Source organism: Mastigoproctus giganteus, chromosome 9 (assembly GCF_048544385.1).
Source record: "Mastigoproctus giganteus isolate SK-2022 chromosome 9, ASM4854438v1, whole genome shotgun sequence".
Classification (NCBI taxonomy): domain Eukaryota; kingdom Metazoa; phylum Arthropoda; class Arachnida; order Uropygi; family Thelyphonidae; genus Mastigoproctus; species Mastigoproctus giganteus.
In genome coordinates this window covers 63,386,719-63,399,791 of record NC_143583.1, presented here as the reverse complement: position 1 = coordinate 63,399,791, position 13,073 = coordinate 63,386,719, and the positions used below count along the sequence as shown (strand labels likewise).

The window sequence follows — 13,073 nt, the reverse complement described above, 5'->3', positions numbered from 1 at the left end:
AAGAATTTCAACTGGCTTGTGCACTATTTTATGAAGGAGAGTTGTTTATGCATGTTTACCAGGGGAGGATATTTTGAATGTCTTAAGTAAATTTTTTCTTTTAAATATAAGAACATATAATTCAGCTGTTAAATAAAAGAAGTACAATAGAATGTTAGTTATCCAGAATAATTTGAAAGACTGATTTTTCTTCTTTTTTATTATTAATAGTAGTATTTGAGACAAATGTTTATTATGTTAGGAGAGTATTTCTGTCTGCTTTTTTTTTTTTTTTTTTTTTGCACTTGCCAGAAAATACCAATTTTCCATGGCATATTTCTTTCTCCTTGTTTCATATTATGTTTAGTTTAGTTCCCGATTTGGTAAGAATAATATCGGCCTGAAACTGTGCAATTTATTATTTTTCTCAGTTTTTTTTTTTTTTTTTATGGTAAAATGTCAACAAAAAGAAACAGCACTGAAGTGGGCAAAGAACAGGAAGAATGAGATATAATCAAATTGATATTGTTAAGAACTTGAGAGATTTGGTAGCCAAAAAAAAAAAAAAAAAAGGTCACAACAAACAAAACAAAAAGTGATCGAACATTATTTTAAAAAATTACTTAAAAAATTTTTCCAGATAAATTTGCAGTAAAATACCTCATCTACTCCCAGGTGCCTTTCTTATGTTTAACTTTAATAATTTTCCCTCCACTTTACTCTCAGTTATTACAAAATCATTTAACTCCCTGTTGCAGTTTGATAAACATCTGGCCCTCTCCTCCTTGAATAACTCCTTATGTGTGAATGTAGATGCAAAATACTCATTTAGTTTGGCAGCTATCTGAGAATGATTATCTACAGTCAAACCATTGATATCAAGTAGACCAATTTGATTCATCCCCTTCCTTTTAGAGTTTTTATAAGTAAAGAAGTTTTTGCTGTTTTTCTTTGCATCCTTTGCCAAAGAAATTCTGCAGTTCTATCTATCCAATTCTTGTTGGCTGCAGTTATGCATGGCCACGGTATCCCAACAAAAACTTTTGAAAAGGAAACTAAGTAGTTCCTCAAAAAAAAAAAAAAAAACTTAGAGAAGAAAACAAAACTGAGCAGACCACATACAGACATCCGAACAACCTAAACAATTCAAAACCCCTGCTTTCTCTGGGAGCATAAAAACCAAAGAAGTAGGTGTCCCACCTAGATCCATAGTAAGTTGAAAATACCACCTAGGCAAGCCACTATAAAATCACAAGGGTTCACTTTGTGGATGATTTTCTAGTCAGAACCATAATAAAGGAGACTTAAATGCTTTCACTCTTTACTTAACATCCTCAATTATGTCATACAACTTTTATGAATTTTAGAGTTTTAAAAAATTTTATTAGTTTATATTCCCAGGAATAAATTTAATGTACGAATACATCAAAATTCTATATAAACATTTTTTTTTGTTTTTTTATTGTTTTATTGATTTAAAATACTAATAACTATAAAGTATTTAATGGCAAAGGCCTCCTGCTACGAGGTAGAATGACTAATATGTAGGTTAGTGCAAATGCATCATTTTAACATAGCCATCTACCAAAGTAGTTAAATTAATTAATTAAATTGGTATCGTTTTGGTTATATCTCATATTGTGACTGCTTTCACAATGAGTTGCCATGGCACTGTACTACCTTGAATAAATAACACTTCACCAGTGGAGAAGACTTTTGTTATTTATTCTCAGCAGATACCACCAGATGGCACCGTTTCAAAGCTTGTTGGCTTCTCTTCATTGGTTTGCCAGGTACCCTGGTGTTGCAATAGTGACAACCCAGTTATGAAATATAACTTCACAATATGAGAGATGCCTAATAGTGTGTAGTGATATAGACTATAAAGTATTTAAGGGCAAAGGTCTCATGCTACGAGGTTATTTAATTAATTCTCATGCTACGGGGTTATTTAATTAAAAAGGTCTTAATTAAAAGGTCTCATGCTACGAGGTTATTTAATTAATTTAACTACTTTGTTAAAAGTAGTTAAATTAATGTTAAAATGATGCATTTACACTAACCTACATATTAGTCATTCTACCTCGTAGCATGAGGCCTTTGCCCTTAAATTGTTTGTTTGTTATTTGGTTTTTAGGAGCATTAGCAACTAAGGCCATATTGCTCCGGGATATGCAGTGGTCATTCCTTGACCTTTCCGCATCCTCCGTATTTGGTGGTGACGGGCTCGAACCCCGGTCTAATCAAGAAGCGTGTGCTACGCACTGCTGCTCCTTCCCACCTGGCTACGGAGGCGCCTCGCCCTTAAATACTTTATAGTCTATATCACTACGCACTATCAGGCATCTCTCATATTGTGAAGTTATACTTCATAACTGGGTTGTCACTATTTAATTTAATTAATTAATTTAACTACTTTGGTAAATACTAATAACTTAAAATCAGCTTTTGATTTTAAAAAATTGGAATGTGCTGAAATGCCAAGATGTTTTCATATTAAATGTTTCAGTTTGTTTGGGGTCAACTGAATTTCAGGGTTATTCCACAATAAAAATTAAAAAAAATAGTTTGACTATTAAGAAATGAATATATTTTTGTAATAGAGTTAATAACTTCAGGACCCACACTAAATGGGACAGATTTATGCAGCTAATGTATCTTTATTTTTTTTTTTTTATCAAAGCCCCAAGCACGAGAGGTGCTAGAACCTTTAGAACCTATTAGTACTTAGTAACATGGATGGGCTGAATGTTGAGAAGTGAAAAGAAGATACTTGTTGACAAGTATCTTTTTTCATTATTTCAGGAAATATGTATGAAGGAAGATTGTTCCAGAAAATGGAAGTTGAAGGAATAAATGAGGAAGAAGAAAAGTTGGTTCTGTGAAGTTTGCAGTTGGACAGTAAAAGAAAGCTGACTAGTTGAGGCACATGTTTGGACTGGTTTGTAGGAGACAGAGAAAGAAAGAGTAGGAATTATAGAAGCCAATTCAGCAGAACAGTGCCCATGGAAGTATCTATAGAAAAGGCATGCAATGGAAACAGAATTTCTATGAGACAGGAAGTGAAGTGACTTTGTTAAAAAATGGCTATTAATTAATGAATGTACCTGCCTTCTTTTGAGTGGAGTCGACAAGCCTTAGAGAGATTTTGGGTGCACTGCCCCAGATATGGGAACAATATTTCATGGTAGCACAGATGTGAGAGAGTAGTACAGAGAAAGCAGCTGTTTGGAAGAAAAGTTATGCTGAGAGTGAAAGAGAAAATCCAGTTTTTTAGATGCAGAGGAAGCAGTATTCGTAATGTGTTTATGCAAAAGGGAGATTAGAAGTCAGGGTAATCCCCAATAGAGATATATGATCTTGTCTAGAAATCAGAGTGTCACTGAATAAGCATAGGAGCAGAAGATCCTTTTTGCGAAATATAAAACAGGACTGAGTTTTAGAAGGATTGAAATCAACTAAGCTATCTTTGAACAACTGGAGAACTACCTGAAGATCAGCATTTAAGGAATTGATAGTGAATATTCAAGAAGTTGAAGCTTTACAGGGCAAGGTTTCTGAAAATGGAAGGTGAAAGTGCAATGTGTTATCATCAGCAAAACAATGAAACAATGGATAAGATTTTTGGTCAATAGAAGAAGGTCATTAATATACTAGAGGAAAAGAGAGGAAGAAAGAACTGAACTCTGGGAAACAAAAGCAGTAGCGGAATCCTAAAATCAAAAGCCTTTGAAATGTCAAGAGGAACTGCTTGAGTTTCACCAAATAGTCACATTGAATTTGAACATAGACAGGTAACATAAACTAGTATGTCACCAGTGGATCAACACTGGTGTAAACTGCATATATAGGTTACTCAAGGTGGTTCTCTTATGCTGGTCAAGTGAAGTAAACTTCTCAAAAGTCCCATCAGGTTTTTTCCCCATGCCAGTGCTCATTATTGTTAAGGGCATGCAGGTGCTGCAGGAAGCAGGTGAGCCTAATACCAGTTATAATTTTTCCACTATGTTGTCCAGTGTGGATGTTATGCAACAATTAAACATACAGAAACATGCTTGTATAATGAATCAGTTGCCAATGAAGAGAGAGATATACATGTTCACAGCAATCTGTTCTCAGACCATGGCACTTCCTTAGAGCTATAAACACAAGTGCTAAATGTAAATCAGTTGCCAGTAGTGATAAGTGCAGATATAGTCAGCTTTTATTCAATGCTAAAGGACATTAAAAATGAATTATTGTGGTGACCAGTCTTTGAAGCATTTTATTCTAAAATTTTTTTACATGAGTTATATGTCAGATGTGGCAGCACTTTTTTTGCCACATTGACATCCCATGCATGCTGGACTTTTATAACATTTTCCAACTACCAGAAGCACTTAAAAAGGTTTCTCCCTCTTCTTCTCACTAGTTTACCAGAAATACATAGGAATGGTAAAGCACATGTCTTAGTTATAAAATGCAAACATTTTATCCAAATTAATCATTGTGTCAAAGATATACAGAAATTTAAAGTGTTTTAATATCATTTTGAATCACCCCTATAGGATATAAAACAGCATTAAAAATATTAATTATCAGAATAAAAATCACTTACTGTTTCTGGTTGCCCATCCTTTACTAAACGGAATATTTTTTTCAGTAACATATCTGACCAATAAATTGTGCCAGAAGCCATATCTGATGCTGTTGCCACGACATTTTCTACTTTTACTGGAACCCTCTCTAATGTTGTGGTGTTAAGATTGGCAGTTAAGATAGATCGACGATTTGAGATAACCAGATAGGCATCTGTCCAGTCTTTTTCATTTAAAAAGAAATAATATAGGACTAAATATATGAATTAAACTAAAATACCTTTTAATAATATAAAAATAGCTTGTAGTCTTTTATCTTATGATTATATAAATTTTAATATGAGCAAAAGATATTTATAAACTTAAGTTCAAAACAAAAGTTACCAGACTGTCATTGACAATATAGCAATCCCATAAAATAATATTTCCTACATGAAAAGGAATGACAAAATAAAAATAATTATAATAATAATTATAATAAAAAAGTAGCCAAATATATTAACTTCTTGGATTATTGCAATTTAAAGTTAATTAACTGGAAATTAATCAATACAATAAGCTAGTCAATGAAAAATAAAACAATGACTTTGGTAAGTTACAAGATCAGTGTTAGTCCTCACACTCTGTCACTAAATGAAATAAACAATTGAAGTTATAAAAAAAATTATATAAAATGTAGTATAACAAATGTGAATTATGCATATTCTTATTTGATTTTTAATTTCTATTTTAAAACAGATAGCATAATGTGGCATTGCTGTTTCATAGCCTGCTATGAATTTACATTTCTTAAGATTGTTGTCTGAAGTATTTTTAGTTCTAATTTTTATATATTTTTTTATAACAATGGTGTATTTGTATTCCTTGCCTTATGATGTGTTTATTTTTTTGTTTTCTGATGTTCATTTCATATCCTGTTGAGCAGCTCCATTCTTTCAGGCAACATAGGCCAGCCTGCAGCTTATGCAGGCTTATGCAGCCTATAATGACTGAACAAAACTCCATCCCTCTAAACTTCACAGATGCTGTGCCAGAAAAAAGATAATCTAAAAAGAAAAAGAAATGTTATCCACCACCATAATCCACTCATCTTTCATCTAGAGTCCCACCTAACTTCAGTCATTTCCAGATTCTGATGGTTTACTCTTGGAATACTAAAAAAAGTACATGCAACTTAAATTGATTTAGTCCACCTAGATGTACAATATGGTTTTGATTCACTTAATACTAATAAACTCATTTCCCTTTTAGAATGTCTAGAAGTTCTCATGAAGGGAAAGAGAAGGTATCACAGGTGGCATTCTCACCTTTATTAACTATTCTGAATTTTTCTAATAAGGATGTTCGCTAATGAAATGTATCTCCACTGGCATACATCAAGATGGAACCTTGTCTGTGCTGCTTTTCTCCCTTTATTCCCCAAATAGCAATTCTTGGTATTCTATTTATCTCCAATGAAGACGCCTCAAAATAACGACCTTCGCACCTACTTTATCTCAGTCAACATAATCAATGAATTTTTAAAACTGCAGCTCAGTATTAGACAAATGGTGCAAGGAAGCCGTAGGCTTTTGCTTTCAGTAAAAAAAAAAAAAAAAAGGTATAATTAATTAACTAAAAATAATAATAAAAAAAAAAACTATCTGTATGATTCCCTCATCATGTAGGCACCTATTCAGCTGACCTTAATGTCTTCTCCAATAATTTTAATTTATGACCTATATTTCTGGAATCATTTAAACAGTGAGAAGTTCACCCTCATTCATTTTACTTTCACCTCTCAGAGTCTTATATACACCTCAATCAAGTCTCCTCTAAGGTGCCTAGTTTTCCAACTCTGTAATTGTTATAATCAGTGTCTTTCCTCACATGGACACCCATTTTCCCATCTTTGAAGCTGAATGTCTTTTTTCAGGTGCAGCCTACACACTTGAACACAGTACCTCTTATAAAAGAGGTACTGTGTTCAAGTGTGTAGAAAATGGGGATCTTTTCTTACAAAAAGAAATTTTCTTATAATGGGGGATTTTAATTTCACGGATATTGACTGGAATTTGTGAGTTGGTCAATCGCACACTAGCAGGACTTTTGTGGATTTATTGGATGATTGTTTTCTACAGCAGCATGTTCGGGAGGCAACTAGAGAGAGTAATACTCTTCATCTGATTATCAGTAGTGATTCTTCATGCATCAAGAATCTGCAGATAAAGGAACCACTAGGTGGCAGTGATCACATTGTGCTGAAGTGGGATTTACTCAAAGAGGTAACTGCCATCAAGGGTAAAGGGAAGGGTTTTTGCTTCCATAAAGGTGACTACGGTGATCTGAGACAGTATTTAAATTCTATAGGGTGGAACCAACTGATGATGTTACCAACAGCAAATTCAAAATGGGGAGAATTCAAAGAATTAATCTTGGAAGCTATTAGGCTTGCTTTTCATACCAACAAAGAAATATTGTTCAAGATTTAGGCCTAAGTGAATGTCAGATGAACTAATTAGACATGTGACAGAGAAGACAAATGTATGGGATGCATATAAATTAACATGTGACACAGAAGCCTATGATAGATATAAGCTGGTCTGTAACCAAGTTACAAAGGAGGTTAGGCAGGCAAAGGCAGATTACGAGAAATATTTGGCAAAGGATGCAAAAAAAACAGCAAAGAGTTCTTTACTTATGTAAACTCTAGAAGGAAGGGGATGAATCAGATTGGCCCAATTGATATCGATGGTTCAACTATTAATGTTCCTGCTCAGGTAGCTAACAAACTAAATGAATATTTTGCATCGACATTCACACATGAGGAGGTAATTCAAGGAGGGGAATGCCAGAGATGTATTCAACTCTGGCACTAAGCTAGATAATGATGAGAGCCTTGCCGATCAATTCGGCCCTGGAAAGGTTGTGCAAGGCTCAAGGGGTAGAATTTTTTTCAGCCTGGACTGTACTTGTTAACAGGAGAGATTGCTACTACAGGGATGGGATACACTTAAATAGAAAGGGTGCAAGAATATTTGCTGATGCTATCGGGGCAGTGTTAGGTGGGTCGGAAAACTGCTAGCTTGGGGGAGACAAAGACCAATAGATTAACAGTAGCCACTGGCAGAGGTGAAAGAGATTCTTGCACTGCTTCTATTGGAATGAGCAGAAGCCTGAAAAACAAGATGCCAGATATTTCAGAGACTGCTGGAAGTCATTGCGGTACAAGTAAACACATGGTTTGTGTTAGGGAAGCTAAGAATAGAAACAGGTGCTTGTATACTTGCGTGTACACCAATGCTAGGAGTTTAGTAAATAAATTTGATGAATTTGAGGTATTGCTCAAAACATCAAAGGCAGATATTGTTGGGATATCAGAGACGTGGTGTCACACAGATATAAGGAATGCAGAACTGGAATTTGGGGAGTACAACGTCTACAGAAAGGATAGACAGGATAGAAAGGGAGGAGGGGTTATGCTATTAGTTAAGAAACACATAAAATCCAAGGAAGTGAAGCCAGTTGACATCGACGGACAGGGCAGTGTCGAGTCAGTTTGGTGTGACATAAGCATAGGTAAATCAAAATTGAGAGTAGGAGTGTGGTATAGGCCTAATGATTCTGATGAGTATAATAAGAAACTGTACAGGGAAATATAATTGGGCCAGTAAATCAGAGAGTCTTATAATGGGGGATTTTAATTTCCCAGATATTGACTGGAATTTGTGGGTTGGTCACTCACACACTAGCAAGGCTTTTGTGGATTTATTGTATGATTGTTTTCTACACCAGCATGTTCGGGAGACAACTAGAGGGAGCAATACTCTTGATCTGATTATCAGTAGTGATTCTTCATGCATTAAGAATCTGCAGATAAAGGAACCACTAGGTGGCAGTGATCACAGTGTGCTGAAGTGGGATTTACTCAAGGAGGTAACTACCATCAGAGGTAAAGGGAAGGGTTTTTGCTTTCGTAAAGGCGACTATGATGGTTTGAGACAGTATTTAAATTCTATACAGTGGGACCAACTGATGATGTTACCAACAGCAAATTCAAAATGGGAAGCATTCAAGGAACTAATCTTGGAAGCTATCAGGCTTTACATACCAACCAAGAAATATTGTTCAAGGTTCAGGCATAAATGGTTGTCAGATGAACTAATGAGACATATGACAGAGAAGAAAAATGCACGGGATACATACAAATTAATGGGTGACATGGAAGCCTATGATATATATATAAGTTGGTCTGTAACCAAGTCACAAAGGAGATTAGGCAGGCAAAGGCAGATTATAAGAAATCCTTGGCAAAGGATGCAAAGAAAAACAGAAAAGAGTTCTTAACCTATTTAAACTCAAGAAGGAAAGGGATGAATCAGATTGGTCCACTGGATGTTGATGGTTCAACAGTTGAGGATCCTGCTCAGGTGGCTAACAATCTAAACAAGTATTTTGCATCTACATTCACACATGAGGAGATATTCAGGAAGGGGAATGTCGTAGGTGAAGTAAACATTGGCAGTGAGCTAGATGATTTTCTAATAACTGAGAGGAAAGTGGAGGAGAAATTGTTGAGGATAAACATAAAAAAGGCAACTGGGGTGGATGGGATCTATCCAGTTATATTAAAGGAGGCAGCAAAGGAAGTAAGCAAACCCCTGGCCATAATAATGAGAGCTTCTTTGGACTTGGGGGAGGTACCCATAGACTGGAGATGTGCAAATGTAACCCCAATTCACAAAGGAGGATCAAAGGTTGACACAAGTAATTATAGACCTGTTAGTTTAACTTCTGTTCCAGGAAAATTAATGGAGGCACTAGTTAAAGAAGCACTGCAGGATCATCTAGACAAGAATTCAGTTATAGCTCGGACACAGCATGGGTTTGTTAAGAGCAGGTCTTGTCTGACCAATTTGATTGGATACTATGATGTAGTCACAAAAGAACTGGATGCAGGGAATAACTTTGATATTATATATTTGGATCTTAGAAAGGCTTTTGATACTGTTGCGCATGGAAGACTGCTGCACAAATTGGAGCAGTGTGGCATTGGAGGCAAATTGCTGCTATGGATAAAGGGATGGTTGAGTGGGAGAAGACAGAGAGTGGTAATCAATGGACACTGCTCAACGTGGACTAATGTTATTAGTGGAATTCTTCAGGGTTCAGTGTTGGGTCCATTGTTGTTTTCTGTATTTATAAATGATATTGATGATGGTATATCAAGCTTAATGTCCAAGTTTGTAGACGATACAAAGGTTGGCAGGGTTAGCATTAGCATTAGCATTAGCATTAGTAGAGGCATTTGATGCAAGAAAGCAAGCTTATGCAGCATCAGCCAAAAAAAAAAAAAAAAAAAACCCACTTCCACTTCACCCCTCTGTTCATTCAAAATACCTGTCCAGCTGAGCCTTAAACTTATTTAGGCTATCAACCTCCATTACAAGGGATGGGAGTCTGTTCCACCAACCAACCACCCGCTGGCTAAAGGCAAATTTCCGCACGTCTATCCTACTTCTGTCTTTCCTCAATTTCAATTTATGCCCTCTCAGGTGATTATTCTGAGCTAGAGGAAGAATCCCATCAGCATTGAGCATGCTCAAACCATTCAAGGCTTTATACTCCTCTATCAGATCACCTCGCTGGTGCCTAGTCTCCAGACACTGTAATTTGCAAAACTTAAGCCTTTCTTCGTAAGAGCACCCCTTTGTTCCATTCACTAATCTTGTTGCCCTTCTCTGTACTCATTCCAGCAGCTCTACATCCTTCTTCAAATGAGGCCTCCAGACCTCTATACAGTACTCCAGGTGTGGCCTGACCATTGCCTTATACAAAGGAATAATCACCTCCTTATCCCTGCTGGAAAAATTCCTGTATATCATTGACAACACTCCATGAGCTACTCTTGCAGCCCGTCTGCACTGCTCAGAGAACTTCATATCTGCCTGCACAACCACCCCCAAGTCCCTTTCATTCTCTACCACTGTCAGTGTAGTACCACAGAGTTGATACGTTGCTCTGGGGTTGCTGTTTCCCATGTGTAGTACTTTACATTTGTCAATGTTAAACTTCATTTGCCACCTCTCAGCCCATCTGCTCAACCTTTCGAGATCCTGTTGCAGCAGCATAGTGTCAGTAGTGTCCTTGACAATCCTGCCAACCTTTGTATCGTCTGAAAACTTGGACATTAAGCTTGATATACCATCATCAATATCATTTATAAATACAGAAAACAATAATGGACCCAACACTGAGCCCTGAGGGACTCCACTAATAACATTAGTCCACGATGAGCAGTGTCCATTGATTACCACTCTCTGTCTTCTCCCCCTCAACCACCCCTTTATCCATAGCAGCAATTTGCCTCCAATGTCACACTACTCCAATTTGTGTAGCAGTCTTCCATGTGCAACAGTATCAAAAGCCTTTCTAAGTTCCAAGTATATAATATCAAAGCTATTCCCTGCATCCAGTTCTTTTGTGACTGCATCATAATATCCAATCAAATTGGTCAGGCAAGACTTCCCCTTAACAAAACCATGCTGTGTCCGAGCTATAACTGAAGTCTTGTCTAAATGATCCTGCAGTGCTTCTTTAACCAGTGCCTCCATTAACCTTCCTGGAACAGAAGTTAAGCTCACAGGTCTATAATTACTTCTGTCAGCCTTTGATCCTCCTTTGTAAATTGGGGTCACATTTGCACATCTCCAGTCTATGGGTACCTCCCCTGAGTCCAAGGAAGCTCTCATAATTATGGCTAAGGGTTTGCTTACTTCCTTTGCTGCCTCCTTTAATATAACTGGATAGAACCCATCCACCCCGGGTGCCTTTCTTGTGATTATCTTCAACAGTTTCTCCTCCACTTTACTCCCAGTTATTTCAAGATTCTGTAGCTTACTGCTAGAGTTGAATACACCTCTGGCATTCCCCTCGCTGAATAACTCCTCATGTGTGAATGTCGATGCAAAATATTCATTTAGTTTGTTAGCTACCTGAGCAGGATCATCAACAGTTGACCCATCAATATCAAGTGGACCAATCTGATTCATCCCCTTCCTTCTAGAGTTTACATAAGTAAAGAACTCTTTGCTGTTTTTCTTTGCATCCCTTGCCAAGGATTTCTCGTAATCTGCCTTCGCCTGCCTAACCTCCTTTGTAACTTGGTTGCATATCAACTTGTATCTATCATAGGCTTCTGTGTCATGTGTTAATTTGTAAGTATCCCATGCATTTTTCTTCTCTGCCATATGCCTCATTAGTTCATCTGACATCCATTTTGGCCTAAACCTTGAACAATATTTCTTAGTTGGTATGTAAAGCCTAGTAGCTTCCAAGATTAATTCTTTGAATGCTTCCCATTTTGAATTTGCTGTTGGTAACATCATCAGTTGGTCCCACTGTATAGAATTTAAATACTGTCTCAGTCCATCGTAGTTGCCTTTACGGAAGCAATAACCCTTCCCTTTACCCCTAATGGTAGTTACCTCTTTGAGTAAATCCCACTTCAGCACACTGTGATCACTGCCACCTAGTGGTTCATTTATCTGCAGATTCTTAATGCATGAAGAATCACTGCTGATAATCAAATCAAGAGTATTACTTCCTCTATTTGCCTCCCGAACATGCTGAGGTAGAAAACAATCATCCAATAAATCCACAAAAGCCCTGCTAGTGTGTGAGTGACCAGCCCCCAAATTACAGTCAATATCTGGGAAATTAAAATCTCCCATTATAAGACTCTCTGATTTACTGGCCCACTCTATTTCCCTGTACAGTTTCTTATTATACTCATCAGAGTCATTAGGCCTATAGCACACTCCTACTCTCAATTTTGATCTCCCAATGCTTATGTCACACCAAACTGACTCAACACTGCACTGTCCAGCGATGTCGACTGGCTTCACTTCCTTGGTTTTTATGTGTTTCTTAACTAATAGCATAACCCCTCCCCCCTTCCTATCCTGTCTATCCTTTCTGTAGACGTTGTACTCGACAAATTCCAGTTCTGCATCCCTTATATCTGTGTGACACCACGTCTCTGATATCCCAACAATATCTGCCTTTGATGTTTTGAGCAATACCTCAAATTCATCAAATTTATTTACTAAACTCCTAGCATTGGTGTACACGCAAGTATACCTGCACCTGTTTCTATTCTTAGCTACCCTAACACAACCCATGTGTTTACTTGTACCGCAATGGCTCCCAGCAGTCTCTGAAATATCATGCATCTTGTTTTTCAGGCTTCTGCTCATTCTAATAGGTTGTTAATAGGAAGGGTTGTTAAGGACACTACTGATGCTATGCTGCTGCAACAGGATCTGGAAATGTTGAGCAGATGGGCTGAGAGGTGGCAAATGAAGTTTAACATTGACAAATGTAAAGTACTACATATGGGAAACAGTAACCCCAGATCAACGTATCAACTCTGTGGTACTACGCTGACAGTGGTAGAGAATGAAAAGGACCTGGAGGTAATTGTGCAGGCAGATTGAGCAGTGCAGACGAGCTGCAAGAGTAGCTCATGGTGTCTTG

General features: G+C 37.0%; 1 protein-coding gene across 1 annotated transcript in view; it reads right to left on the bottom strand.

Annotated features, from left to right (window-relative positions):
• Positions 1–13,073, bottom strand: part of mgl (low-density lipoprotein receptor-related protein megalin) — a 1,043,262-nt gene that overhangs the window by 617,465 nt on the left and 412,724 nt on the right. Inside the window, exon 28 of the mRNA XM_090381453.1 lies at positions 4,577–4,779. Within this exon, the coding sequence (XP_090237579.1) occupies positions 4,577–4,779 (203 nt within the window). The remainder of the gene's footprint in view (positions 1–4,576; positions 4,780–13,073) is intronic.